This window comes from Aulostomus chinensis, chromosome 7, assembly GCF_037954235.1.
Source record: "Aulostomus chinensis isolate RoL2024-O1b breed Wild chromosome 7, RoL_Achi_v1.0, whole genome shotgun sequence".
NCBI lineage: Eukaryota > Metazoa > Chordata > Actinopteri > Syngnathiformes > Aulostomidae > Aulostomus > Aulostomus chinensis.
Genome location: NC_141326.1, coordinates 31,287,497 through 31,315,478, shown reverse-complemented (window position 1 = coordinate 31,315,478; position 27,982 = coordinate 31,287,497). Strand labels below are relative to the sequence as shown.

Sequence of the window (27,982 nt, the reverse complement as noted above, 5' to 3'; positions counted from 1 at the left end):
TTATCAGACACTGATTTACTCCCAGCTTTTATTGAGCCAGTCCAGCACAGAAGGGGATAATAACAATCATGTGAGAAAAAAACCACTATGGATCTGAGCACAGTAAACTGACAAAGAGCAGGAACAGCAAAAATAAACAGTTGACATTTTTATTTTGACACATACAACAAAGTGAGGAACTAAAATTTCAATTTAAAATTCAACCTGCAACTTCAATTTATGAATATGATCCCCTCAATTTTATATACTGCTTCAAAAATTGCATTCTAAATTTGACCATTAACTCTTAAACAAATTCAAAATCAAGTCTTTCTTTTCTGAGGCTGTCCACAAAACATTAGATCTATGTTATTTATGTTATTTCAAGACAACAATAAGGTCTTTGGTTTCATTTAATAATTTTGGAATAAAAAGTTGGTGGCATGGCTCAGAAATATAGTGACCATCTTGGAACCAGAGAGATGCTGCTTTGAGCCTCACTTTCCCTGGTGACCATGTCGAACTATCCTTGAGCAATATGCTGAGCCCCTAATCACTCCTCATGGTCCTGTTATGGACTGGTGACCCATCATGGGTGAACTCCACCTCTTCCTCATTGTCAGCTGTGATAGTCTCTATTCCTCCTTAATGATTAGCAGTATAGAAAATGGATAGAACTTTAATTTTTCTGTGTGTTTTTTTCACAGAGGTCACATAAAACAGTCTGTAAACTTAGAACAGACAGGTGCTGTAGACAGTGACTTTGTGGCTGATCTGCTGCAACAGATCCTTGACAGAGGCCTCCAACTCCACCAGCTGCTCTGCCTTCACTTCCAGAGTCCGCTGGTTGCCTTCATATGACTTCTCCAGATCTAAAACAACAAATGGACATGAACATTTGAACCACAGGGATTCACACAGTTATGTCTGAGATGGGTTTTGATATCACAATTATGTCACCTTTCAGCAGCTGCAGCTTGTCACTAGCCTGCAGCAGCAACTCTTTGGCTTCTTGTTGTAATGACTCTGCCCTCTTCTTCGCATTGGCCACACTTCCTGCCTTCTGATCAATAAGCTGCTCCACAGTGGTGTACTTAGGCTTCAGATCAGAGTCAAGGTCCTAAACATGCATGCATTATTACATTTGTTTAATTTTACAGGTCAAAAGCAAAGATAAATCCATGGATTATTGGAACTCACCTTCTTCAACTCTTCTGCAATCTTCCTGATGCTCACTGCATTCTGACTGGTGCGTACATTGCTAAGCGTGACGTTCAAAGTTTTGTCTCTCAGCGTCGTGACACCCTCCTCAAGCCGCTGCAACCTCTGGGTGGCATTACTGAGCTTCAACTCTGCATCTTTTGTCTTAGACTCCACCTGGACATGACATGGTCAGATAATGCTTCACCTTGCCTTTTCTGATGTTGTACAACATGTATTAATATGGTAAAACTTGGAATACTGACAGAGAACAAGAGCTTGTTGGTGTTCTGGATGTCAGTGGCTGCCTGTTGGACAGCACTGCTGGCAGCTGTCTGAGCTCTTTCAGCTTCTTCAAGAGCGAGTTTCACCATCTCTGCAGAGTGCCTCACGTCCGTTGCCTCATCACTAAGATGAGAAAATATTCAGAATGATGAGTAGCTGTACAATCTTAACTGTGACAAGACTTTCAAAAGAAATAGTTGTTTGTATCTGTTGGCCCTACGACTGGCGACCCATCCAGGATGTACCCCACCTCTCGCCCGAAGTCAGCTGGGATAAGCTCCACCCATCATTCCAATGGCAATGTGGACAGAAATATTACAGATGCCTTCTGGGCTCATTCATGTCTACCACCCAGACTTGCTGATCGCAAGATAGGTTGTTTACTTCTGGCTTCCACCCAGAAACTCAAACTTCATAATTCCCAGCGTTACAGCTCCCCATAGTGGTCATATGAATAACGAGGTTTCTGTCATTGCAGATCACATCAGCTTCAGAATATAAACCCCCACCCCCTGTGCCAGTTAAAACAATAAAGATGCAAACCATTGAGCACTTAAATAAGGCAGAGCCTAAAGCAGAAGCACAATACCTTTAGTCTCAAAGACTGAGGCAGCCTCAAATTGGCAAACAGAAAAATCAGGACTGACGTGTTAAGGCCAAGCCCAAATCAAATCTGAATCTACTCCAAGCTTTTTGCAGACTTATCCTCTGATATATAAACCTTTGTGGTTGTAGATGCCCATCTCAACACTTGCTTAGACCTACAGGAGGACCAGAGCCCCTCCAAATGCACACGCGCATCTAGGATGGCAGTAGCCTCTAGGGAGCTTTGCATTGATTTAAATTTATTTGACATTTGGAAGACACTTAACACAAAAGAGAAGGACTTTTCTCACACCCTCACAAGTCATTTTTAAGAGCTGACTATTTTTTCCCCTCGAGACAGGCTCTAGGCAGGGTCAAAACATGCATTGTAAATGCAACAGTGCTTTCTGATCATTCTCTTAATAAATTAGAATTCACCCCTCCATACGATGACCTGCCTCCATGTCAATGGCAACTAAGTCCTGCCCTGCTTACTAACCCTACATTTCTAACTCATCTGAACGAAATAATCAAATTGCATCTTTTTATTAATTACACGCTTGATGTCTCGGCATCAACACAATGAAAGGCAGAAAAAGGCCTATATAAGAGAAGTGATTATCTCATACACCTCTGCTAAAAGAAAAGAGGCACTCAGACAGCAAGTACAGCTTGTAAAACAAATTTACACTTAGGAAAGGGAGTTACAACACTCTCTTTAAACGAGTTATGTTGGAATTGGATGCAGCAGCAATACACACTGCATGTGTCCAGGAATAGCACAACATTCTCTGATATCTCTTTGTAGGCACAAAAGCTCTTTCTCTAAAGTCTTAAGAAATTACAACTGCCAAAAGAAAGGCAGGACTCCCACGCGTAATTTCATGTTCTACAACTGGGACTTCCACGCGGGAATAGTATCAGGCTGGCTGAGGCAGTTTCTCCATTCTCAGCAGGGCACTTAGATGAAGGGTCATTTGGCTTAGTAGAGACAAAGAAGGGCAATGCTATGCCTCGACATATTCCTATTGAATCTTTCAGGTGAAAAACACGCCCTGTCAAATGCTCAGTTTAAAGTCTTACACAAGCTTCTCCTATTGACAAGATGCTGCATTCGGTTCCAGTGGATTAGACCCAGACCTCCAACTACTTACCGGTGGTTAGGTGAAATTTAAAAAGTTCTGCCGATTGAATGCTTGCCCTCAGTCCTAAAAGGGAATGAGAGGACTTTTGATAAGCTTTGGGCTCCTTTTCTTAATTATCCCCTTGATCAGACAGCAGTTTCAGCAGGAGTCAGTGCACTGTGGCGTGGCATCCCTCCAGTGCCCCAGTGAGTGTCTAATTTTTAGGGCCTGAGCCTGAAGGTTCTTCAGGCGAAGACCCTATTCTGTTTGCTTGGCAGAACAACACATCAGCAGCACTAAAAACACTACAAACACACACTAAACAGTGTCCCAGCCCCCCCCCCCCAACACCCATGAGGCAGCTGGGCCAGACGGCCTGGAGCCGGTTTTCACATACACACCATTCAAAACCTGGTCCTGGACTGTTCTTGCTGTCAATGAGCGCCCAATATGAGCATCATCTAATTTCACCCCCTGAACATGCATGAAATTCACTGAAATTCACTACACTTCTCCAGTGTGGCTAAACATTCACTAATCAAAAACAAAAACACCACAAAAGTCTATAGCGCCACCTAGGGAGCCACACAACTGAAAGATAATTTTTTTATAATTTGGAGCGCTATAACTCCTCCCACGAATGTCCCACAAACATGGGACCAACACCGCTGGACTCGTCTCATCAAGACACAAAATTCCTACACTCTGACCCCTCACCTGTCTACAACAGAATGTCCACAAATTGGACAAAACTGTCAAAATGAGGACTTTTTTTACTCCCCGAACAAAATCTATCTCCTCCTAGGGCATTCATGGTATCGCTTCCAAACTTTGGCTGATTACTCTCCCAACTGTGCTGATCAAATGATATTAATTTTCGTTGTTATTAGTCACTTGCTGTCCATTTTACAAGCCGTCAAAGTGGGGGAGACACGTTTCAGCTTCCAATGGAAGCCTATGGGGAGACGGTGTCCTCTCAGGGTACATACTGTCAAACAAACGCTTCTCACGTCTACACCATCCATCCCACAGCTCTACCAACCACACCACTGCATTCCTGACAAAAACCCCTCCAAGAACATGGTGTTCTGTGTCCCTCTGGACCAGTGTATGCCGACTTCTTCCTCTTGTCCCACTCCAGTCCTGGTGCTCCTCCTCTCTCTCCACTCTAGCACAGATCAGAGACAGAGCAGTGGGGAGGGGTTCTTAAAGGGCCAGCTCTCAGCTCTGCTCTCACTCTAGCACAGATCAGAGACAGAGCAGTGGGGGAGGGGTTCTTAAAGGGCCAGCTCTCAGCTCTGCTCTCACTCTAGCACAGATCAAAGACAGAGCAGTGGGGAGGGGTTCTTAAAGGGCCAGCTCTCAGCTCTGCTCTCACTCTAGCACAGATCAGAGACAGAGCAGTGGGGGAGGGGTTCTTAAAGGGCCAGCTCTCAGCTCTGCTCTCACTCTAGCACAGATCAAAGACAGAGCAGTGGGGAGGGGTTCTTAAAGGGCCAGCTCTCAGCTCTGCTCTCACTCTAGCACAGATCAAAGACAGAGCAGTGGGGGAGGGGTTCTTAAAGGGCCAGCTCTCAGCTCTGCTCTCACTCTCTGATCAGACTCAGGCTTCTAACTCCTCAACTACAAGGCCTCCACACTGGACCAGGACACCCTGGGATTCAGGCCAGGGCTCAGGCCCTCACAACGCTGCTTGCAGCTTTAATTATATATTATAATTTATTTTTTATTTTGTATTGGCTGATCTACATCAGTTGTGTCCTCTCTGGTCCATGTAAATTATTTTAACTGTGTAATCTAAATATAGTGTCCATATATTTGATATGTATGCTTGCACACCATGCTGCATTCCCTTTGCTGTCATATATGTTTGTTCCACATGTTGTGAATCATTACTCTGCCCACAGCCTACCTCACACTACTAATCATAGGGCCATTAAACACATTGCAACAACAAAACAGGAAATCAAACATCCATTACCTACCTAAGCAAGCCACCAAACAGGCCCGGGTACAGAGATCTGAGGTCCTCAAGTTATGGTTTGGTCTACTGCCTTCAGCCATAGCTACCCTGAAAAAGGTTCTCACTGATCAGGCCTGAGTATGGACTGTCATTGTATTTTGTGGAGTATACCATCCATTCCACATTAACAGTGTGTGCCATTACACTGTTTTTATGCTGTGTATACTGATTGTCTGTGGCAAACAGTTCTGTGGAAATATGTAGTTTCACAACAATAAAGTAGAAATTAAAGTCTATAATCTTTAGTCCATTTAAACAGGACTCTTGATAAATAAAGATTGTGTTTTTTAATTTTGTATGGTGCTGTGAATGCAGAAATCTAATTCATGAATGACCTTCAACATTCAGAGGATGAGCACTTCTTGATCTGATTGAATGACATGGGGAACTTTGCACATAAACTAAATGGATCCTGATTGAAGGCAGCACGGAGGTGCAGTGGTCAGCACTGTCGCCTCACAGCACGAAAGTTCCGGGTTCAAGTCCCAGCTCGAGCATCGGGTCTTTCCGTGTACACGTTGCATGTTCTCCCTGTGCCTGCGTGGGTTCTCTCCGGATACTCCGGCTTCTTCCCACAGTGCAAAGACATGCAATTGGATACTCTAAATTGACCGTAGGTATGAATGTGAGTGTGAATGGTTGTCTGTCTATATGTGTTGGCCCTGGGATGGACTGGCGACCTATCCGGGGTGAAGGCTCCCTCTTGCCCAAAAGCTGCTGGGATAGGCTCCAGCCCCCCCCAGCAACCCTTCACAGGAATAAGCGGAAGAAAACAGATGGATGGATGATGAATGGATGATGGATGGATCCTGATTGAACCAGGTGTGCATTTTCGGATGCAGCAGCACATGTTAACTGTCAGAATTTACCCAATGACCGTGACTCAGAGCACTGTGTTGCCACCCAAGCCATGTCCAACCAGTAGCTATGGTAGAGGGATGTTGTTTATTGGGAGGCATTTACATTTATTTGAATTTTCTGAATTTACCTATGTATCGAAACTCATAAGTGATTTGGGTCAAAGCAAATTAACAGAGGAGGGATTCACCTTGCACGGCGAGCCTGGTCCAGCAGGTTTTCTGCTTTCCGGATGTCATTGCCACTCTGGTGCAAGATGTTCTCCACGTGTTCCAGTTCACCCAACTTCTGCCTAATTTCGTCAGTCAGGTTCTGCAGGTGGGCTGGTGTGGTGGGCATCTGCATGGCCAGAACCTCATTAGCCACTAGCTCAACACTCTCCAAGTCAGCTGCATCCTCTGAAAGAAGATACAAACCATCACACATCATTAGTCCTTGGTTCTTCACTGGAATCTGTTCAAAGCACAGATGTTGGTGAATTCAGCCCAGTGAGCCCTAAAAATGGCAAGCAGCAGCCAACGTGTGTTGGGGTGTTGTTTAACCAGCAAGACAGCTCTACTGTGTCAACAGGAACTGCACCTCTACATTGTACATTAACGGGAAGTGAGACATACGGGTCAGAAAGTCTCGAATATGTTGAATGAGGTTCCTCAGCTCCTCATTGCTCTGGTCCACTTTCTGTTTGGTTCTTTTGGTCTTCATCAGGACATCCTGAGCACTCAGCTTTGCCTCGTCTGCCTTCACTTTGGCCTCTGAAACCTTAATACAAAACACAGGTGAGAGCATCTGCTACCATCCACCTGAAAAATAAACAGAACTTCAAGCACAATGCAAATGTGAATCAGAACTAGACTCAGCACAGATTAGGATCTTACCATCTTGGAAAGTTTCTCCACTTCCTCCATGGCACTAAGAATTTCCAGCTCAGAATCCCGCGCTTTCTGCCAGCCAGTATTTGCCATCATGACCACACTTTCACACCCATCCCCTCCACACCACATCTGACCCTCAGCATTCAGACAGCCCAGACCACCACAGGGAGACGATGAGCAAGAGTCCTGGCCCAAGGGGCTGCCACAGGTCTGCAAATGTACCACAAAGGATAAAGATGTCTTTAAATAATTTAATATTTAGATCAGTGGACTTTCCCTCATTGTCATTTGGCTCATTAACAGCTTCATTTTCAAAGCTGAGTCTTCATTTTCAGCCAAGTTAAAAGTAATGTCATTTCAAAAAATTGTGTTACTAGATTTCTTCTAAAAGCAAAATGAAAATCCCACTCTTCATTCTAACAGGGAAAGATTGGCACAAATGTCAAAAATTAAAAGTCAAGTCTTTGGATAATGGTGAATACTGTATCACTGCATCGGGAAAAATTTCAAAGCAGTCCTTTGCCTGACCCTAACCATGACCACATCATGCTGGTTACCACCTCCTACCTTATGGCTGAGCTCCGATAGGTCCAGAGTTTGGAGCTCTCCAGCCAGGTCATCCAGTCTCTGAGCATGCTCAGTATTTCTCCTCAGGAACACCTCTCTGGTTTGGTTCATCTTTTCATCTGTAAGGTTCCGTAAGTGGGCGGAACTCATCACAGGGCTGGCAGGATCAATAGTGGAGGAGTTTGCTCGAGCTTCAGCTGCCTCAGACTGCAGGTAGTACTTAGAGACACTGTCAGTTGCTCCTGGCAATTGACAGGCAGCAGAAATCAACTCAGAGGTTCACTTAATACACAGACAGAAATTAAATTAAGTTTGATTAAAACCCTCGAAAAAGTTTTAAATGCAAACTCTGATGCAACAGCACTAATTCAAACTTCACATATTTAAAAATATAGAAAATACTGCTGTTTTAAAATATTTGTTTGTAATCATGTAATGCAATTTTGATAATTCTATTACTTCTGAATTAATATAACTTTTGATAAATTGCCTTTAAAATTTGTCCATTAAATTCAAAATACATTATTAACCACATGATTAGCTTCAGGCAAAAAGTGTGTTTACAAATACACACACAATTCATAAAAAGTGATGCACATATGTACAAATATATCATAATGCGCATATTGGGCGCTCATTGACAGCAAGAACAGTCCAGGACCAGGTTTTGAATGGTGTGGATGTGAAAACCGGCTCCAGGCCGTCTGGCCCAGCTGCCTCATGGGTGTTGGGGGGCTGGGACACTGTTTAGTGTGTGTTTGTAGTGTTTTTAGTGCTGCTGATGTGTTGTTCTGCCGAGCAAACAGAATAGGGTCTTCGCCAGAAGGTTCTTCAGGTGAAGACCCTAATTAGATTCTCTAAAGGTCTTGAGAAATAAACCCTAACCCTAAACAAAATGGGAGAAAGAAGAGTGCACAGCATTCATCCCAAAGATCAAGGAGTGTGTATGTTTGTGTGTGTGTGTGTGTGGGTGGGGGGGGGCTGTTGATTATTTTGTTCATTTTTTTGTTGCAAGAAGGCTCTTGGCATTTGGCCAACAATATTCGTGCTGAGGTTCACGACTCTGGGATAAAAACTGATAAATAAGGTGTAGATTAAAATTCTTTCAATAAAGGAAAGATACAGTGTTCTTAATATTCTTTGATCAACCCCAAAAGAATTTAAAATAGACCGACAATACAGACCCTGCTGGTCTGCTCTGTTTTATCAATAAATCTGCATGTCATCACAAAAAGTTCTCCGTTGTCAAAACTCAAAACAAGACTTTTAGAGAATTTACAACCACAGATACCGCTTAGGTGGGCTGAGGTGGACTGTAGCTCCACCTTAGATTGGGTTAGCACTTACCCAACTCACTCAAGAAACCTGTGGAGGAAAATCTTTATTTCTTAACATTTTTATTTCGACAAATTTATTTTGAAAGAAACAATTAAATTTTACTGATATGCCTCCTTTCACTGATGTTATTTTGTGGGAATGTGATGCGTTGGTGTGACTGTTACACAGTGAAATTGTGTAAATGTAAGCTACACATGATAACATAAATATCCAGTATTCTGCACCACAGACAGAATTTCTGGCAAGCGTATGGTTCCATTGGTACTCTGGATCAAAAGAACTATAGAACATGGACCACAATGAAGATTAGCTTTTAGCAGCCAGCAGTTGGCTAGGAGAGGTTCATGTTCAATTGCTGAGTCTGAAAACAAACAGGGCCACCTCACATCATTCTGGCTTGCATGACCATTTCTCTTCACATATCACCTTACAATCCTGCTGATCTTTAACCTTGGCTTTATATGTGCCCTCTCACCTCTGATGTCAGAGTTCTTCATGAACTCGACCTGTACCAGCAGCTCCTGAACTGTCCGCTCCAATTTCTGAGCATCAGCAATCACAGAGTCCAGTTTATGGTCCACACTGCTGTCCCCCTCCTGGACCTGAGCCACAGTCTGCTCTGTGTGGTTCAATGCCTTGCTTAGGACACTCATCAGGTCACTGAAGTCAGACAAATAAAATTTCATTCTATGTAATCTCAGATTAAATTTGATTTCACTTGATACAGTTTTAGGGTTAGGTCAGGTTAAATATTATCCTACGTGGTTTAATGTCAGATGTTTTCTCTTAACAAAAATATTCTCACCTGGCCTGATGCAGCAGTTCCTGGATCTCACTCAGTGGCTGCGAGGCAGCGTTCTGGTTCAGAATCCGCCTAATTTCAGCGGCACTCTTCTCCATGCTGTCAATGGACTTCCTGTATGGCCCACTGATTCCACTGGCTTTGATCGCGTTGCCCTTGTTGACTAAACGATGTGTCTGATTGGTGAGCTGTCCAATGACAGCATCCCACTCTACAAAGCACTGATGGCAGCGGTGGCAGTCAGGGAAAGCACCGGAGTATCCACGGGCACAGACGTCACAGCGTGGGCCCGACACGCCTTCCACACATACACAATGGCCACTGGCTTTGTTGCACTGCTGCTGTGAGATACCGCGAGGGTCACAGTCGCATGCTGGTGAAAAAAACACAAATTTATCTAGACAACACAAACACATCTAGTCTCAATAGCAGTTTCATCTTACTTTATCTCACTGGGACCATCTGCTTCATTCATCCTCATGACAAAATCAAAGCAGCAAATACAACAGCCCTCAAGTTCACCTCAATAAGATCACATTCTGAAGACTTAAGTCACTAACTGAAGCAATTATCCCCCACCGTGACATTTGAGCTCTGGGTCTCCCCAGAACAGCTCTCGACACTCGCCACACGTTCTTCCTCCGAAGCCAGGCTGGCAGGAACACTGACCGCTGATCTGTTGGCAAACCAAAGATTCTGTTCATAAACAGGTTTCTACTGTTCATCAAAAATGCTTTAAACATGAGTATGTACATTTCATTTGTGATTTAACTCAAAATCAAAGAAAATGAAAAACTTTCTGAGAAGACAAGGGCAACACTACTCAGCTTGGAACCGACAGCTCACCTCATTGCAGGATGCCCCAACTGAGTGTTTAGTGTCGCAGTTGCAGGCCTGACAACCACTGCCGCTTGCCATGTTCCAGGTGTCTGGTGCACAACGGTCACAGTGCTGACCAACCACATTAGGATGGCACAAACACTGGCCGCTGATACTGTCACAGTGACAGTCACCTGATGATGGACATGGACAGCTGGATGCATCACTGCCCAGTGTGTTACAAACACACTCTGTGGAGTGGAGCAAAATGCCATCAAGTGTCAAAACAATTATGAAAAACACTTTTTAGACGGATTTATGCCAATATTTTATCCCCAGAGGGTTTTCCACATATAAAATATTAATCTGAGGTTTGACTTAAACCTGGAGTAGCCATGGTAACCCCATGAACTCACTCCTGCAGTCCTGCAGCAAGGCGTTGCCAAAGTAACCACGCTTGCAGCTTTGGCAGGCAGGGCCCTCACTGTGGTACAAGCAGCGCAGGCACTCGCCGGTCTGGCCATCACAGGATTCTGGGTCTAACATGTCGATGTTGTTGTTGCACTGACAGGGCTGGCACTGCCCCCCCACCTCCCCGGGGTTTCCATAGTAACCAGGTGAGCACTCATCACAACGAGCACCTGGTGAGAACAGCTGAGAGTGAGTTGGAGGGTAATTGTAACTGAATTTACATTTCAACTGCTGTCATTGAACTATTTTTTTTAAATGTTTCACACTTTTACTCAATTTGACTTGAAATACAAAACCAAACAGCTAATCAAAATCAACTGACGTAATGTTGATCTTTATCATTATTAATTTGACTAATGATAATCTTGATGAATAATAAGTGTCCTCAGACCCCCTCGAGCCAGTAGAATATTTCTGCTGGGAAACAAAAGGAGTTATATTTGGTGAGTCATGTGTCTGATAGCAGCAGCTGATGACTTTTTTCTCTCTGCAGGGCAGCAGCCCATTTTCTCCCACTGAAGGCTCAAGTTTTTTCTTTGATTTTTCTGTTTCACTCTTAAAGTTTTAACCCTTTTATAAACCTCTTTAAAAAACTCACTCTTAATAAATTTTGCTCTGTTCACTACTAATTACAGTTCACTATAAACTACAGTTCACCATCAATTGAGCTTTCAACCCTTTATTTGGGTAGGACACAGGTAACGAAGCTACTAACCCTGTGACACAATTATGAAATGGATGGCTTGACATGAAGATGCTGCAACAAGGTGGACAGAAGCGCCGTCTGTGGCATGACGGTTATAAAAATGATTGCTGAAAAACCTTGTCAATACCAGAGAACGAGAGAAAGTTTTTACCTCTATATCCAGCGTTACAGACACAGATTGCCTGCTGGGACTCATCACCACGGTAACAAGTTCCAGCAAACTGCCGCAGACTGCCAGGACCGTCAGGACACATACAGGGACGGCAGTGATCACCTGCTCCAAGCACCGGGTTGCCATAGTAACCATTAATGCACCTAAACAGAAGTGAGGGAGGAATGATGATGACAAACTAGTCACTCTGCCTCTGCAACTAGTCCTCATACCTCTGTTACTCCTATTCTCTCTCCCTCTTGTTCTCTGCATGTCAGTGTTGTGCAACGGCTGTAGCTCACCTGTCACAGGTGTGTCCAGTACTGTGGTCCCTGCAGTTGAGACAGCGTCCAGTGTGCACATCGCAGTCCTCTGCATGTCCGTTACAAGAGCAGGGTCGGCAGGTTGGGAAGCCCCAGTGACCCGGGAGACATTGATCACACTGACGACCATATGCGCCAGCAACACACACACACTGACCTATCAACTGGTCACAGAAAGGACCCTGTGAACCCTGAGGGTCACACTCACATGCTGCAAACAACACAAAATAAACACTTTAGAAACAAGTTTACGAGACAATAACAAGAATCTAAATAAAAGTGGAATTCAATCATTTCTCAGTTTGCTGAGCTACTTGAAGGCCATAGAGGACCCTTGAAGCTCCCAAGATGCCACTGAGGACTCTTGAATTGCATGATTAGTAAGTATTAATTACAGATCTTGTGATTACGTTCTGACCTTTGCAACCATATGGTCCAAACTGGAATGTGGTTGGAGCACATCTGTCACAATTCCTGCCGACTACGTTGGGTCGACACTGACACTGGCCCCCACTGGGGTCACACACTGTGCTGAGAGATCCTTGGGGGTCACATTGGCACTCTGGGAAATAAAGTCAGACACACAGGAGAAGCAAGAAATAACCATAGATCCTGTCTGAGGGAGAGCTGGTGACAGATTTGAGGCCCAGTCTGAGGATTTTTCTGGAATGTGACGGTGGGGAAACCAGTTGAGCCTTGTTCTCAACAAGAGATGTCAAGAGATGTATTTTCAAATAAAGGCAGGTAATGAAAAAATTGAATAAAAGTTTGTTTTTTCCCTCGAAATCAGCTGAGTAGCAGCTCCCCTATGAACCAGTCAGAGATGAGCTTTGACCTGCATCGTTGCAGAAAGAGTTTGTTTGCAGAGATTCCAACCACCTGTTATGATATTTAGTTTAAAACCAGTCTGTATAAAGACAATCTGTTGAAATCAGACTGAAGCAGGCCTGCCCATTCCAGCAAGAGAATTCCTCCTATCTTGTCTCCCATGACAACATTTGTCACTAAGTTGTTTGGCATGTTATTTATGAATGCAGATAACTTGGAAAGTTGAAGAGTCATGGGATAACAGCAGATGAATTTCAGTCAGTGCCTTTTGTCTCTTTTGGTCCCCACATGGTCAGTTTGGCTACATGGAAGCAACCCTCAGACCAAAGAGGTCAATACTACTCTGATTATGAACGGAAACTAAAATGCTTCCAACTTCACCCACACCCACACGTTTGCATGCGTAGCTTCATGATACTTCATTTTGAAAGTTCCCCACTGAGCTGTGATGCCTTGAAGTTCCTACAAGGTAGCAACCGCATCATTGTCATTCTGGCATTTTCACTCGAGGACCTTTGCACAGTTCACTTTATTTTCTGCTGGCCTTTCATTCCATCCTCTGTCTGAAACCATCCATTTGACAACCCTCTTCTTCAACTCCATTATTTTTTATCTGTCCCAGTCTCTTTTCTTTTTATTTGAAAGAGAACTGTTTAAAACCAATTTAATCAGTTTGACTGGAAACCTTGAAAAAAGGTAAACAGTTTTTTTTTCCAATATATTACTGTTACGTTATACATTTTAAATGACAAAAATAATTATAGCCATATATACTTATTCTTTTCTTTTAATGACCCTTCAAAAATGTATTTAACTAAAACTTCATTTGATACATGAAAATAATGACAAACTGAACTTAAACTGGGTTTGGAAAGCATCGAGATCATCAAATGTGTTGTTATCTTCTATGTCCTCAGCTGACACTCCACTGATTTCTCCTTCTGACGAGAGTGCAGTGGACAGGCTTCAATTATTATGTGTGGAAAAAATTCCAAAGGATGTCAATATTATTAAGTTTTGCTGTTGCAATAATCGGTTCTCTAAGTTACGTTGGGTTAAGAGTTTGCTGTTCATCACATGAATGAGAGGACTAAGAATATCAAGTGACTTTCGATCAATGTATGTTGTCTTTCATTGTCCACATTATTGTCAGTTGAACCTTCACAGTTATTCATTGGAGGCCAAATGGGGACACTGAAAACCTCAGGCTGGCACACCAAAAATAAAATCTAAAGCTGAATTTTCCGAATTTGGCCATGCTGGGTCAGATTGATAGCTCAAAATGAGATCTTAACTCTGAGATCTAAAAGTGCTGTTTTTTTTAGAGATGGACAGATAAGGCCTAATGACGCTTTGGCGGTTCATATCTTTGTGAACCAAAAAAAATTTGAAGCTTTGGGTCTTCTTCAAGGAAAGAACAGGGATATCTGGTGGCACACTAAGGTTAACGCAGCCATTCAAGCATGGGAATGAAATGTAATGAGCATGAGAATTTTGAACGAAATGATGGAAAAAAAACTGACTGTATGTTATTATCTGTGCTTATCCAGCTAAATATCAAAGCTTAAATCCAAAAGCATAAAGGCCATGTATAGAAATGTGACTTGTTACCAGTGTGTGTGTGTGTGTGTGTGAGTGAGAGAGAGAGAGAGAGAGAGGGAGAGAGAGAGAGTGAGAGAGAGAGAGGGAGAGAGAGAGAGAGAGAGAGAGAGTCACTCCTCCTTCATATGAAGATCTGAAGAGTGTCTCAAAGGAAGATAAATGTTCTTGGACAAATGTAATGGTGGTATTTCCTGGCTGACCTTTGGCTCCCTGGTGTAGCATAGCGGAGATGCTGAAGATGAAGTTGCGGCAAATGTCAGTCATTGGCACCTTCACTACATTCTGGCTGCTCTCTATACAGCGATAACGCTGGAAGGTTTCCCAGCCAGTATTGCCGATGGCGTCTCCTCCTTCTGAGGTAGTAAAGATGTCCAGGTTCTTACAGTGAGGCATCAGCACGATCTGAGGGTTGGAGGTTAAACCATGAGACCCAGACGAAGATCATTTACTTAAAGCTGCTGTTGTCAGTGTATTCTCACCGAGTCAATGAGTGTGTACGGAGACTGTACATCGCTGAGCGCCGAGTAGAGTGGCAGGCTGAGACGAACTGTGTAGTTCAGACCCGATTCAAAACACACCGGTCTAGGAAGAACCATGTACCTGAGGGCCCAGATAGGAACAAAGTCATGTCTGTAAATGACCTCTAAAGACTAGGATGTTTACCTCAGATTTAATTATGGTTCAAGTTCCAGTTCAAGTTCAAGACTTTTTGTCCATTTTTGTTTGTGTCTTCTGTAGGGGTTTTTGGGCTGACCATTTTTCTGGGCATCAACTGTTTGTCTATGGTTGAGTGTTGAATGCTTGTAGCCTTGCTAAATAACGATGTGCACTGAGTGAATTTTTTTAACGTAAGAAGGAAATTTCTGGTAGATTCATGGATTAATGGCTCTTACAGTATTATCATGAGTTGACATTAATGAAAGCAATTAAGTTTTCATGAAACATCAGTCTGGGAGGTGGCCATCATTGTAGCTGAGGATGCTTAAAGTCAAGTATATTGATTTATCTTGTGCCAAATAGTAAAAAGTTATTTCATGACACTTAAGAAATAGAGTTAGTATAGAACCACACTCTTTCAATTAATTTAGGTTATAGAAACCCATTTCCTCACAAGCACATCTGAAACAGCAGTGATGGTCTATGTGGGTGGTGATCTGCCTCAACCAGTAAACCCTCAACAGATTTCAGAATCTGGAGCTTTTGATAACTGCTGAACATTACCGTGAGCCAGGGTGAAGTGAGGTCATTTGGTGATCATCGTCTGGTACAGTGTTGACACAGCGGCTGTCTGTTTTGATATGTCCAGGTCTCATTACTGTCATCAGAACCTCCTCCCATTGGTCTGGTAGCTGGAAGTCCAACAAACACATTCATACTTGAAGGACAATACAATTTATATTCTGTTTCTATATTTAAATAATCAAGATATATTTTCCTCTGACACAAGCACTGTAGTGCACGATTGTATTGCATTGTTTTATATTGTTATTTATTATACAATATGTGACACTTGGTGTGTGGTGTGACCATCCAGTGCCTCGAACCATCCTGGGTAGCTGGTTGGGTCAACACTTTGAGATCAGGTGCCCACACACAGGAACATGAACCTGTGTGTGGTTTGCTCCTAGAATGTAGATGTTTTTAGGGCAACTGTCTCATGATCTGTGTGACTGTGTTGTGGAATCACCTGCCTGGGACAACAGATGGAAATGAACTGCCCAGCGAACCCTTGAAACCCTTCACAGATTTTCACACTGTAATGTTACTTGATGTGCACTGTCCACTTCATATAAATAAGTAAATAAAGGAATAAAAATAAAAATAAGGACAAAATTATTTAGAATGAAGGCCTGTCAATCAAACAGCCTGAAGTAGGTAACCAGGGATAAACCTGGGAGGTGTACCTGAGGCTCGTAGCGGATGAGGATGTCATATTCCATAGAGTGAGGGATGTTGTTGACAGAGAACTCCAGGAAGGCCCCCTCTGGGACATTGACCAGGCCAATACCAGTCCAAGTGGGGCTACGGTCCTGAGGGTGGGGCCTCGCAACCATTGTCACCCCCTAAATACACAGGATGAAAACCGATGAAACTTTGTTTTTTTAGAATTCTTATGAACCATTTTTAAGTTTAAAACATTAAGTCATTTGTTTTCTGTGTATACAGATGGATGTACAAATAGATACAGGCACTGACATCTTCGTGACATCATTTGGAACCAAAGTCTGTGCAGTAGTGCTCTGCCAGAGGAGCCACATCAGGGCTTCATCTGACTGTGGGGCGTGATTGGTTACGTGCAAAACAACATTTTTAAAGTCTAAAACAGACAATCCTGGTTATCTCTTCTCTACATCCTTGAACAGAAAGCAGAAGTCAAGTAAGGCATTTCCCCTTATTTTGGCTGAACTATGTTTATGGCCCTGTAACTGCTGCTGCCACATTTTCTCCATTCCTGTCTGCATTAACTGATGGACAGTCTAAGATGGACCTCCATTGGTTAAGGTTGCTGCTGCTGACATCCTGTGACAGCCATATTATATTATCGCTTCTTATGCAATATTAAACCTCTGACACACACACATTTTGAGAAATGTCTATGGTGGGGAGGGGGGGGGGGCATTGAGCAGTGGTCCTCACTGTGGCCCACAACAAAAAGGTTGTGGGTGGAGCCCCGGCTGGAGCACGGGGTCTTTCTGGGTGAGTCTCCATGTTCTCCCTGTTCCTGCTGGGTTCTCTCTGGTACTCCAGCTTCCTCCACAGTCCAAAGACATCAAGAGGGACCAGGTTAATCCAGACTCTAAATTGACCGTAGGCGTGGCTGGGAGAGCCAATGGTTGTCTGTCTCTATGTGTTGGCCCTGCCATGGACTGGTGACCTGTCCAGGGGGAAGGCTGCTGGGATAGGCTCCACCCCCACCTCCCTTAACAGGATAAGAGGTAGAAAATGGATGAATGAATGGAGGGATGAAGAGGTGGATGGATGATGTATGTTTAGAAATTATCGCCTTGTGTAGCAGCCATATCGAATATTTTTTTCCAAAAGCTTGAATATCTTTTAGATGATTAAAAAAATACACTATACTGCCAAAAGTATTTGCTCACCTGCCTTGACTCACATATGACCTTTAGTGACATCCCATTCCGAATCAATATGACGTGGGTCCACCCTTTGCAGCGAGAACAGCTTCAACTCTTCTGGGAAGGCTGTCCACAAGGTTTAGGAGTGTGTTTATGGGGATTTTTGACCATTCTTCCAGAAGCGCATTTGTGAGGTCACACACTGATGTTGGTCGACAAGGCCTGGCTCTCAGTCTCCGCTCTAATTCATCGCAAAGGTGTTCTATCGGGTTGAGGTCAGGACTCTGTGCATGCCAGTCAAGTTCATCCACACCAGACTCTGCCATCCATGTCTTTATGGACCTTGCTTTGTGCACTGGTGCACAGTCATGATGGAAGAGGAAGGGGCCAGCTCCAAACTGTTCCCACAAAGTTGGGAGCATGGAATTGTCCAAAATGTCTTGGTATGCTGAAGCTTTCAGAGTTCCTTTCACTGGAACCAAAGGGCCAAGCCCAGCTCCTGAAAAACAACCCCACACCATAATCCCCCCTCCACCAAACTTTGCACTTGGCACAATGCAGTCAGACAAGTACTGTTCTCCTGGCAACCGCCAAACCCAGACTCTTCCATCAGATTGCCAGATGGAGAGGTGTGATTCGTCACTCCAGAGAACGCGCCTCCACTGCTCTAGAGTCCAGTGGCGGCGTGCTTTACACTACTGCACCCGACGCTTTGCATTGCACCTGGTGATGTATGGCTTGGATGCAGCTGCTCGACCATGGAAACCCATTCCATGAAGCTCTCTGCGCACTGCTGTTGAGCTAATCTGAAGGCCACATGGAGTTTGGAGGTCTGCAGTGATTGACTCTGCAGAAAGTTGGTGACCTCCAACTCCACTTATCTCCAACTTATTTAGTTGGTCACCATCCAGTACCCTTCCCAAGGACTCCAAAAAGGGTGGATACTCTGAACTGGTGTTCGGTGCATACGTGCAGACCACCGTCAGGACCCCTTCCCCGACCCGAAGGCGCAGGGAAGCAACCCTTTCGTCCACCGGGGTAAATCCAAACGTACAGGCAGAGAGTCTAGGGGCAACCAAACAGCCCACCCCCGCCCTCCGCCTCTCACCTGGAGCAACTCCAGCAAAGTCCTCTCAAGGACTTGGGTTCTGGACCCAGAGCTATGTGTCGAGGTGAGGCCAACTATATCTAGCCGGTAACGCTCAACCTCTTCCACCAGCTCCAGCTCCTTCTCCGCCAGAGAGGTAACGTTCCATGTCCCAAAAGCCAGCTTCCATGCCTGGGGTTCAGACAGTCAAGGCCCCCACCTTGAACTGCCACCCAAGCCACATTGCACCGGACCCCTCCGGTTCCTCCTATGGGCAGTGAGTCCAAGGGAGAACGTGCTTGTGCCTCCTTTTTGGGCTAGGCCCGGCCGGGCCCCACGAGCCAAGGCCCGGCCACCAGGCGCTTGCCTTCAAGCCCCTACCCCAGGCCTGGCTCCAGGGTGGGGCCCCGGTGCCCCTCTAGGCAGGGTACACATAGCACTTGCTGGTTTTTCCATGAGGGGTCTGTTGAGTCTCAAGCTACACTGAGTATTGAAATTGTCGAGATGAGTGAAGTATCGGCACACCTGTCTTTTCCTTTTAGAGCTAACTTTATATTTACAGAAAACAGTTTCATCAACACTGTCACAGAAGCATCTGTTTTGACAGAGAGTCAATTTTAAAAGGTGACTCACAGGTCCAAACTTGGCATCCTCAGCCTCATAAGTGTAGTGGTCCAAAGCAATAAAGTAGAACCCGGACTCCACCTGATCACAGCGCCGGCCAAACATGTGATCTCTGCAGATGCACTGACCAGTCAGCTGATCACAACTGCAGGACAACAGGAAGTGGACAAGAGCATTTGAAAAATGTATGAAAAAAATAACGTCAACATTTCATTCAAAACATCTTCCAATACAGGGCTGAGAAAATAGCCAATCAGATGATGAATCAACTACTACTACCATATGAAGATGTGAGCTGGATGTGAACTCACTGGTTATTCATGGCTCCTCCCAAGTCACAGTCACAGGGTCTACATCCATCCATATCATTACTGAGACCCCAATGTTCAGCCTGAAAACACACGGAGCAGGTGTTAGGTAACAATCATCACATTAACTATTTATCAGTCAATCTACTATCTATCTATCTACCAATCCATCTATCAATCTATCCATCTATTAATCTATCCATCTATCTATCTATCTATCTATCTATCTATCTATCTATCTATCTATCTACCAGTCCATCTGTCAATCTATCCATCTATCTATCCATCTATCAATCTATCCATCTATCTATCATCTATCTATCTATCCATCTATCATCCATCCATCCATCTATCTGTCTATCTATCCATCCATCTATCTATCATTCATCCTTCTATCTATCTATCATCTATCTATCTATCTATCATCTATCTATCTATCATCTATCTATCCATCTATCATCTATCTATCTATCCATCCATCTATCTATCTATCATCTATCTATCTATCATCTATCTATCTATCTATCATCTATCTATCTAGCTATCGTCTATCTATCTATCTATCCATCATCTATCTATCCATCATCTATCTATCTATCTATCATCTCTTTCTATCTATCTATCTATCCATCTATCTATCATCTATCTATCTATCCATCTATCTATCATCTATCTATCTATCTATCCATCTATCTATCATCTATCTATCTATCTATCATCTATCTATCTATCTATCATCTATCTATCTAGCTATCGTCTATCTATCTATCCATCATCTATCTATCTATCTATCATCTGTTTCTATCTATCCATCCATCCATCCATCCATCCATCCATCCATCTATCTATCATCTATCTATCTATCTATCTATCTTTGTCCATCAGGTTGGGTTTATCATCTCACCACACACTGGTCGCAGTCTTTTCCAGTCACCAGTCGTTTGCAGAAGCAGTTTCCTGTCATGCTGTTGCAGGGATTTCCTCCAGGAAGAGTTCCCAAAGGGCTGCAGCTACATGCTGAAACACAAACATAACACGTTCTACTACTTCTTCCAGCTGGGCAGTGGTAACAATCTAGTCGTACAGGTGTGAAAAGTGGGCTTGTACCCCTGCAGCCTTCAGGCTCATCACTCAGTCCGTAATGCGCCTGCTTGCAGCGCTCGCAGCGCTCTCCTTCCACATTGGCTTTACAGCGGCACTGACCCGCAATGAGTCCAACTCGAACGTCTGTTATTCTGTCACAGATTCCCCCATTCAGAGAACCCAGAGGGTCACAGTTACAAGCTATGAGAAAAGCACAGGACAAAAATCAGCCTGACTAGGACAGACAGGGAGAAGATGAAATACTCATCAGGAAGTGACATCATCAAAATAATAGCAAAGAGAAGGAGACATCTATATCAAACATCTACACCGGTCAATGCCCTGAGAAGATCATGTGACATGAACTAAACATGTGAAATTTTGAGGTAACTAACTGTTTGTTGCTCAAATCTGATCAAATGGGACTCACGCTGGCAGATGTTGGGGTCTCGGATGTCTTTCTCTGGGTGTTGGAAGTAAAAAGATTTACACTGCTCACAGTTGTGTCCTGCAGTGTTGTGTTGACAGTCATTGCACACACCACCACTGACGTTCCCAGAAGCCACAAACACAGCCATGTCAAAGTGACACGAGTCCGAGTGCTGGTTACAGTTACATTCTGAAGGCACAGACAAAGAGGAGATTCAGTAACTGAAATTCAGCATTAGAGTCCAGTAGAAGCAATAGAAATGAGATCAGGGGTCTCGTTTATAAAAGCAGGGTTCATTTTTACATGTACAGAAGCAAAAAATGTGAAAATGGCATGCGTCCAAAAGATATTCACATTTGTGAAATCATGCATATATTTACCTGCAAGCAATTTCTTTAAAAAAAAAAAATTACAGTCTACCTGTAAATGTGCCCAACTAAATCTGCCTCACATCCCACCTTTGACGCAGCCCCATTCAACTGCAAAATGTCAATGTAAATCAGCTCATGACTGATGAATAAATACCACCAGCCAGCCAATCAGTGGTTCCTCACAGCAACAACCATGAAGAAGAGCAAGAAAAGTGGATCACAAATCATTAAGCACGAGTGTCTGCATCAATCAGTGATGCCTCAATACATCTGAATAACGATGTGTGAAAGGTGAAGATGAATTAAAATATAGTTCATAGAACCTGCATAAATGAGACCCCAGAGGAGGCAGTATATACTCACTTTTGCAGGCATTAGTGTTCCGTCCCTCTGCTGGTCTCCAGGGCAGATCATGATAGAAATCCTGACATTTTTCACAGTTTAGTCCTTTGGTGTTGTGATTACACATACAGTGGCCATGAACCTGGAGACACAATCATCAATAATCAGGACTCACATGCAGTGACCAAGAACCCTGGAGACACAATCATCAATAATCAGGACTCACCATGCCTTCTCTGGTCTGGCTGGCCCCCTGGATGGGTGCGCACTCAGATGCATGTCCGTAGCAGAAGCAGTTTCCTCGAACCACCATGTCATAGATGGCATAGTAATACTTCTCTTTGATCTCCATTCGAGAGTCCAGCAGGTTGTCTCCAAGTGTGTGAAGTTTAGTGAATTTCACCCTCAGGTTGGTGATCTTTAACATGTCTGGACCACAGATTAATAACAGATTGATGACTAATCACTAACATAAAGAACATACAGTATATTGAAAAGGTTCATTCAGCCTACTGCCATATATGATAAAAACTTTTCAGGTACAAATTGTACTTGAAAGGCCTGTATAAATAAACCTTTTTTAATAACTTATATAACATAAAGAAAAGATCAATTTAAGAATGACAAGGACATACTCTGGATTCTGGGGCTGTATGGGTCATCGATATGGAACACAGGATCTAGAACTCGGAAAATGACCTGAACAAAAAAATGAACTTTGAAAACAGTATCGACAATGACATCACACAGGTGAGTTCGGACATTTGACGTTTACCTCGCCCTCTGTGGATGGCTCAATGTCAGAATATCGTGAGTCGCAGATGACATTATCCACCTTTTTCATAGGACCCTGGGAAACAGAGGGGAAGGATGCCTCACAGTCGTAGGCGAAATAACGGTAAATCTGCCAGGTGTTGCCAAAATCAGCTGATCTCTCAATAATCATGGCAGCAGGACGAAACGTCTGCAGGAGGGAGAGAACAGACAAACTTTACTATGATGATGAATGCAGAGCCCACACACAACGGCATCCATTAACTGCCTGGAGCCATAGCCGCCTGTCTCAAGAAGTTGCAGAAAAACTAGTCCAGACATTTGTCACTTCCAGGCTGGATTACTGGGATTCCTCCTATCAGGCTGCACCAAAGGTCCGATGTGCTAACAAAACGAATAGAAGAGCTCAGTGTTAGGGCAGGCTTGGGCTAACCCTGCCCCGTAACTGTGCTGCTATAGGCCTGGACTGGTGGGGATCTCCCATGATGCACTGGGCTTCTCTCTACTTTTGTCATATATATATATATATATACACACACACACACACACACACACACACACACACACACACACACACACACACACACACTCAAACTCATAGGTCTGAGGCCTGCAGCAGAGAACACTTACTACACTGTTGTAGTTGAAGTTGTCATGCACACGTCCCTGAGGATGGTCTAGTACTAACAATACAATCTGATAAGAGCATAACTTTCAATTTTTCCACTGCAACTAACCTTGAAGGTCATGATGAGATGGGTGAAATGAAATTCAGCTTCCAGGTTCAGCTGGATGGTGACATTCTCCAGACCTGTAGACGGAACATAATCTGATCAGATTATATCTTTAGATCAATCATCTGCAGTACATTTAATGTTGAGCATCAGAATTCAGTTTCAAATTAGAATCAGATATATCAGAAATTTGATACAAGATCTATTTTAAATCTGCATGATGGTCCCTGAATGCACCGACCAGAGCACTACGCTCCCAGCATGCAGGGTTCCTGCTGGTTCCTAGAGTTCTAACAGTAGAATGGAGCCAGAGCCTTCAGCTATCAGGCTCCCCTCCTGTGGAACCATCTCCCAGTTTCAGTCCAGGACCCAGGCCCCCTCTCTAGGTTTAAGAGCAGACTTAAGACCTTCCTTGTTAATCAGGCTTGTAGTTGTTTGGCTGATCCTGGACAGGCTGATCCTGGACCAGCTCCTAGTTTATTCTGCTATAGACTGAGACTACCGGGGGACTCCCATGATGCACTGGGCTTCCTCCTCCTCTCTGTTCTCTCCATCTTTATCCACAACATCCTCATGTGTCAATCATCAGTCAACCTCAAGTTCTTCCTGGAGGTGTCTGTGCTCTCGCCCTGCAGGTCACCTGGGGCTGTAGACGCTGGGATGATCACTTCCTGTCCTGGACCAACGACTTGCTCGCCCTGGCCCCGTGTTTCTCTCTCCTCTCTACCTCTCCATCTTTCTCTCCTCTTATCCCCTTACCCCCCACCTCTCTCTTTCTCTCCTCTCCACCTCCACTCCCATTTCCCTCCTCCCCCTCTCAACCCCAATTCTAGGTCCAGTTGCCTATCTTCTATCGTCTCTTAGAATTTTCTCAGGTGTTCTGTTTCTCCACTTGAAGCCTCACCTGTCTGTCCTCCTTACTTTTAGTTTAAGCAAAAACCACTGACAAGCAGCAGGCATCACGCCGTCTCCATGTCCTCCATTGTTGTTGTTGTGTCGCACACAAATTATGCCGGGGAACCCTCGGCCGGTGAGTCCACCCATGCTAACGTGGTAAATGGACTCTGGACTCAATTTTTATAGAGCGCTTTTCTACCTTAGCAGCACTCCAAGCGCTTTACAGTGTCGTCTCATTCACCCGTTCACACACACTCACACACTGATGATGGAGGCTGCCATGCAAGGCACCAACCAACTCATCAGGAGCAATTATGGGTTCAGTATCTTGCTCAAGATCTTGCACTGGTACCCTGTGCTAGTGGAAACCGGCCCAAGCCGAAGTGAGCCAGTGGACATGCACCGTTAGACTACCAATGATGACCTGGATCACTGAGAACCTTCACTGACATACTGTGAGAGATCTGAGTTCTGATGTCTAACATTCAATAGCATGTTCACCTCAGAGTTTTTTTCCTCACCGTTCTCTGACTGCCACCAGGTCTTCAGCCTGTTTGGAGCAAACGTGGTGACAACATTCTCAATGCGGTGACTGCTCGTCTCATTGTTTGGCTCATTGTAGGGTGCCGTTGAGTCACACACAAAGCACTTCTTTTCCTCCTGGGGGGGTAGAGGAGATGGGTATGGAGGTGGGGGACAGACAGGAGGAAGAGAGGAAGACGAGGGGGGTTAGTGGTGAGGGGAATTCCTGAGATTCCTTGCATGTCTTTCCTGTTAGTTTTCTTTAGTTCACAGGAAATCTGAGGAAACATTCTGACTGCAAATTAAGTTGGACCCCCCCCCCCCCCCCATTGGTTGGAAATATGGAAGGAATAAGAAAAAATCTAAACAAAGATGTCTGATGCCTTTGAGCTTCGCCACTTCCAGGACGTCAATTCAGTGGGGCAGTGTGAACAGAACTTGGCCATATGTGGCCCAGATGTAGTCTGAGGGATCCGATCTCAGGATATCCTGAGTGTGTTCACATCTGACTGGTCAAATTACTCAAAGGCACGACCTCTGGCAGCTTGACACCAAGCATGCTCAGATTCACTCTGCGGTGTCCTCTTTCAGCAGCTGGACAAACATCTGGAAGGCATCCTTGTAAGGGCTGGTTTTGCACAGGAAGCTCACCAGACTACCCCCCCCCCCAACACACACAAACACACACACACTAAGAGAAACACACACTTTAACAAAACAAATTCAACTTTGTGTACAAAAAGTGCAGGAACTTGATTTGAAGACATTAAAAGTCTTCAACTGTTCCGGGTCCTGAGCACACTCACTGTACAGACCCGTCCTTAGTGATCGATCACTAGTGGTCAGCTTTAATACCAGGTGATACACACTGACTGTGTCCTGAGATCTGAAACAACATCCAGAGGTGGTCTGGACTACATGTGACCACATTCTTTCAGGGGTGTAAGCACCACTGTGTCCTGAGCTCGATTGAAGTGCCCTCATCAGCAAATGTGCTTTATATAAGTGGAAATATCACCGCCGAGGGAGTGAACGCTGGCGTATTATTATAAGATCTGATCATGCAAAGAGCTCATAGAGAGATACAGTTTTTATTATTACTGTGGTTTGGTTTGTCAGAAATATTCTAAGGAACAGACCCAGTCTGGATTGTTGTGGTTTCTGTCTCCTCTGCTTTTAATTTCTGACTAATAATCACAAGTTAAGTATGGCCAGCTGAGCTGCTCTCTCCTATCAGAGCTAATGGCTTTTGCCCATCAGCTGTCTGCTCTCTCTCACACCAATACAAACAAAACACATCATCCAAGACAAGATTGTTATTCCCTTAAACTTCAACATGTCAGTGACAGACTAAACATGTGTTCATCTCTGCATGATTTAAGCAACATACTCTGTTGCAGGTATATTTGCCCCTTATAAATGCCACAAGCGAGCGTAATGCAGGCAGTTATCTGCCTACAGAGCAGGGAAGTCAGATCTGGGAATGCACCTAGCAGAACTGACCACTCGGGATCACATCATTCAAGACGGATCTTAGTACCAGGTGCCCACAGGGCCAAGATGGTTGCCGCCCAGAACTGCAGGATCTTACTGCTCTCAAGCGGATATCAGCAGACAGGTCAGGTCATACCTGTTTCCTGTTAGAAGTTTCACACTCAGGTTTCTGGTTTGAACTTTGTTTACCTGCAGGTGACTGACGATGCAGAACGGTTCGGGTCGGTTCAGTCCACAAGTGGAGCTGGACGACAATTGGTGGGCTCTGCCAATCAGAAGATCTCCAGTTGCTGGGTAACAGCTGCCTTCAGTGCAGACGTCACTGAGCTCTGGCAGGGTGATGTCATCATGAGCCCCACCTTCCTGGGCCCAGGTGAGCGCCTGGAGAGCTGAAAGATAAATCAACATGTCTCAATGAAACTGTTGAGTTTCAATTAGCAGAATCGCCCACATCGGAGGCGACAGTCTGAAGACTTCCAGGTTCTTGTCCGGTTCTCGCATCACATACCAGAACATTTGCTCATCTTGAGTTACATTTCAGGAAATTTCTAGAGATCGCTGAGGAACCTCACATTTACGTTCCCATCAAATATTTGAGCATCCTGAATGTTCCCTAAAAATCATCCCCTAATCTTTAAAGGATGCATCGTGCCAGAATGTTCAAGGAACATTTAAGTGGGACATCTTCGAAATCAACAGAAGCTTTGTCACATCATTTCTGAAGGATCACATTATAAAGTTGATGGAAAATATCACCACAATGTTTTTAACCGCAGCTGAAGAGTTCATGAAACTGTCAACAACTGTGATGAAAGCTTCAATGCAGTTGAGTGTTACTAATGAGTACAAGAAGAATGAAATGATTGAATCCAGTCTGTCTGCTTACACATCAAAGGCATTGATCTTTGATCAACTATCCCTGTGACGTCAATATTTAATCTAGTATATCTTTTCTTGAACGTGTTGTTTTGATACTAATTTCAGCATATTGAGCCTCAGTCTTTATTAAATCCAATGATCAGACAGTAAATGTCGTTTATACATGTCATTATTTATTTATTCATGTGTATTGTATCCTCAGAGTTTTTGATGACGCTTTTACATTTACTCACATAAAAAATTAATTCACCGGATCTTCATTTATCATTAAATTACGAACAAAAAAAACTCAAACGGTGAGTATCAGATGCACCCGCGAGCCACTTGAGGAGGTGAATCGGACCAAAGCAAGTTTATCTTCACACATGACGATTTTTCTGTCCACCGTTTGAGGGTTAAATTAAAAATGTTTCAGTTTCCTGAACCTGTGAAATCCAACTTCAGACTTCAAGTTGCGGTCAAAGTGGTTTAACTCACCGAGAAGCGCGACGAGCTGAAGCTGTAGCATTTTGATTCGGATCCAAAAACCACCGAAACCATGAAAACTGAAGTCCTCCAGGACCCGGACCCTTTCCGAGAGTCTCAAAACTAGTAAAGAGCTGCGACCCCTCACAGCCCCCTGTAGCCCCCCCCCCCCACCATCGACCTGAGCGTTCTCAGATCCCGCCCACACTGACACACCAGAAACACCAGTTTTGGATGAAAAGCCACTTCCTGCCAAACTTTACAAATAAAACTAGTCCAGCACAAATGATGTGCCTGCAGGATTTTTTTTTGTCGACTCAATTGGTTGGTTCTGATCTCTTTAGAGATTTCAGGGGTGTCCA

General features: G+C 44.1%; 1 protein-coding gene across 1 annotated transcript; it reads right to left on the bottom strand.

Moving 5' to 3' along the window:
- Positions 1–11: 11 nt before the first annotated feature.
- Positions 12–27,762, bottom strand: lamb1a (laminin, beta 1a). The gene is made up of 33 exons (XM_086209996.1): positions 27,633–27,762; positions 26,466–26,665; positions 24,782–24,920; positions 23,367–23,440; positions 22,631–22,819; positions 22,491–22,554; positions 22,082–22,284; positions 21,877–21,997; positions 21,143–21,331; positions 20,737–20,913; positions 20,534–20,646; positions 19,633–19,712; positions 19,331–19,466; positions 16,438–16,596; positions 15,755–15,882; positions 15,013–15,133; positions 14,734–14,935; positions 12,522–12,665; positions 12,083–12,314; positions 11,781–11,944; positions 10,869–11,093; positions 10,480–10,703; positions 10,213–10,309; positions 9,637–10,006; positions 9,307–9,491; positions 7,494–7,735; positions 6,930–7,136; positions 6,669–6,813; positions 6,245–6,452; positions 1,446–1,587; positions 1,180–1,356; positions 940–1,099; positions 12–851 (listed from the first exon to the last, which is right to left on the bottom strand). The coding sequence occupies exons 1-33, from the start codon at positions 27,661–27,663 to the stop codon at positions 712–714; spliced, it is 5,388 nt and encodes a 1,795-aa protein (XP_086066122.1). The 5' UTR covers positions 27,664–27,762; the 3' UTR covers positions 12–711.
- Positions 27,763–27,982: the final 220 nt, after the last annotated feature.

Excerpts from the sequence above, each read along its gene's own strand:
- lamb1a (XM_086209996.1), bottom strand. The coding sequence starts at position 27,663 with ATGCTACAGCTTCAGCTCGTCGCGCTTCTCG. Across the intron at positions 10,310-10,479 it reads TTGGGGCATCCTGCAATGAG|ATCAGCGGTCAGTGTTCCTG; the intron begins GTGAGCTGTCGG and ends GTTTGCCAACAG. Across the intron at positions 6,814-6,929 it reads TGGAGAAACTTTCCAAGATG|GTTTCAGAGGCCAAAGTGAA; the intron begins GTAAGATCCTAA and ends TTTTGTATTAAG.